The following is a 2025-nucleotide window of genomic DNA, read 5'->3' as shown; positions in this document are numbered from 1 at the left end:
ACAACTTTGCAGCAAAACCATCCAAGAATCTAATATTTACGTGCAAGTCCAAGAGCGTGGCTATCACCATTAGGTCTCAGATCCAACAACACGCAGGAGCACATATCATAATAGCACCTAAGCTCTTGTGTCACCTGATATTTTCCCATGCCGAGGAGCCCAGCTATTGCCTCCTGGGACACACAATGAACTGTATGACCAACGTCAAAACTAGACGATGTGACGACTCGGTGTCCATCCCGATGTAGTACTTCGCAATATCGACGGCAGGTCCAGGTTGGAGATTTTTTTTATGAACCCGTGGCAAAAATTTTGCCTCATCAATTAATTAAACAGAGAAGAATTGCTTGGTTAATTAACAAAAGACCAAGCAAAAATCAACCACATGCAGACTACTTAGCATGCAAGCATAAACGATTAGCCCGAGAACCAATCAACCATAGCAAATAAAAAACCAACTGGGTTCTGAGATGTACTTTCTCTATTGACGAGTAATTTGAAATGGAGGAAGTAATTGCCAAATTAGCAATGCGAAAATAAGAGAAGATCAAATTCACATGGACTAATCGATTAACATGACGGTACGTATTCACACTAACGACCAATCCGTATGAATACATGACTACGAACAGGAAAGATCAACATCGACTCTCTTCAACTTGAGAGGCTAGTGCGTACGGGAAAGATCTAAAGAGGAGAGATAGTAAAGGCAACGAGTAAACTAAAACTATATACATTGTCCCTAGAAAAAACTCTGCATGTTTTTCAACTCCTTCTGCCTTCAAATCTTGTCGATCTTGGACGGCGTGATCAGAGGGTTCTGCTGGGCGATCTTCTCGCGGTCGACCTTCTTGTAGTCGAAGTCGCACGCGTGCCCGTCCACGTAGCGGTGCAGCGAGCAGAAGGTGCCGCCGCAGCGGCACGCGAACCCCAGCAGCCTGACCTTCTTCTTGCACGCCATGCACCTGGTCGTCGCCGCCTTCTTCGCCGGCGCCTCGGCCGCCGGTGCCTCGGCGACGGCGGCGGCGGAGTCCTGCAGGCTCAGCGACGTCTTGAGGTTGAAGGCGAGGCTGGCCACGTCCGCCTTGATCTTCGTCTTCCCCTCGGCGGCGGGGGCGGCCGTGTCGGTGGCCTTGAGGTGCTCCAGGTAGCACTTGGAGCACATGTTCTTGGTCGCCGCGCTGCCGTAGAACCCGCAGCCGTTCGAGCACAGCGCTGGCGCTGCGGCGGCCTGCGTCGACGACTCCTGCCCCTGCGCCATACCTGATCGAAGAAGAGGATCGATCGATCGATCGCTTCGCGTCCCTGTATGTGAGTCTCGCGTTTGGTTGCTCTCGTACTCGTGCGTGGTTTCTCTCTTGACGAGGCCCCGAGGGCATCCTTCCACGGCCTTAAAAAGGTCCACCGCGGCAGACCAGAACGTGTCGTGTTAGACTTTGGACTTGGGTTCGTGTCATCGCCAAATTCGGACCCAGAGACAGATTTCCAACTCTGATCTATCAACATCAACTCAAAACACGGATAACCAAAACGAACTTTATCAGACACGTCTAGATGTGTCCCGGATAGCGATCGGGGGGAAGTCCATCCAACCGCAGTCGCTGAATAAAAAGCGGACACGTCATTTTCTGCCCATCGGAGTTCGCCTTGTCGTCGGAGTCGTCGGTGGAGGTGAACTCGACGTACACCGTGCCGGAGAGTCCGACCTCGTCCTCATTGCATGGCGGCACGAACGAGCCGAAGCTGTTGACGTTGGCCTGGTTTCCATAGTCGTCATGCCGGTCTGGCGCGTCTTCCGCCGCCGTCTTCAATACATCGAAGAGGCGGTTGCGCCGTGTCTCGTGGATGCGGAGTTGTCAGTGCTCGCAGCGGATGTTACAAGCGATGTGCACAGAATTGAGGACCTCCTGTTGCTTGTCAACGGTGCCCGGGTCTGCCATGACCATGGCTGCGACGACATCTCCGAATGCTTGCTCCGCCGAGCGATGGTCGTCGTCCGCCAGTTGGTGCTCCTCGAGGAGCGCA

General features: G+C 53.0%; 1 protein-coding gene across 1 annotated transcript; it reads right to left on the bottom strand.

Annotated features, from left to right (window-relative positions):
- Positions 1–447: 447 nt before the first annotated feature.
- LOC123185057 (zinc finger A20 and AN1 domain-containing stress-associated protein 12) lies at positions 448–1375 on the bottom strand. The gene has a single exon (XM_044597069.1). It carries the CDS (start codon positions 1259–1261, stop codon positions 782–784), a length of 480 nt encoding a protein of 159 aa, XP_044453004.1. The 5' UTR covers positions 1262–1375; the 3' UTR covers positions 448–781.
- Positions 1376–2025: the final 650 nt, after the last annotated feature.

Source organism: Triticum aestivum, chromosome 2A (assembly GCF_018294505.1).
Source record: "Triticum aestivum cultivar Chinese Spring chromosome 2A, IWGSC CS RefSeq v2.1, whole genome shotgun sequence".
In the NCBI taxonomy this organism is placed as follows: domain Eukaryota; kingdom Viridiplantae; phylum Streptophyta; class Magnoliopsida; order Poales; family Poaceae; genus Triticum; species Triticum aestivum.
The sequence above is the reverse complement of the archived record's forward strand: the minus strand, read 5'-3'. Positions and strand labels throughout refer to the sequence as shown.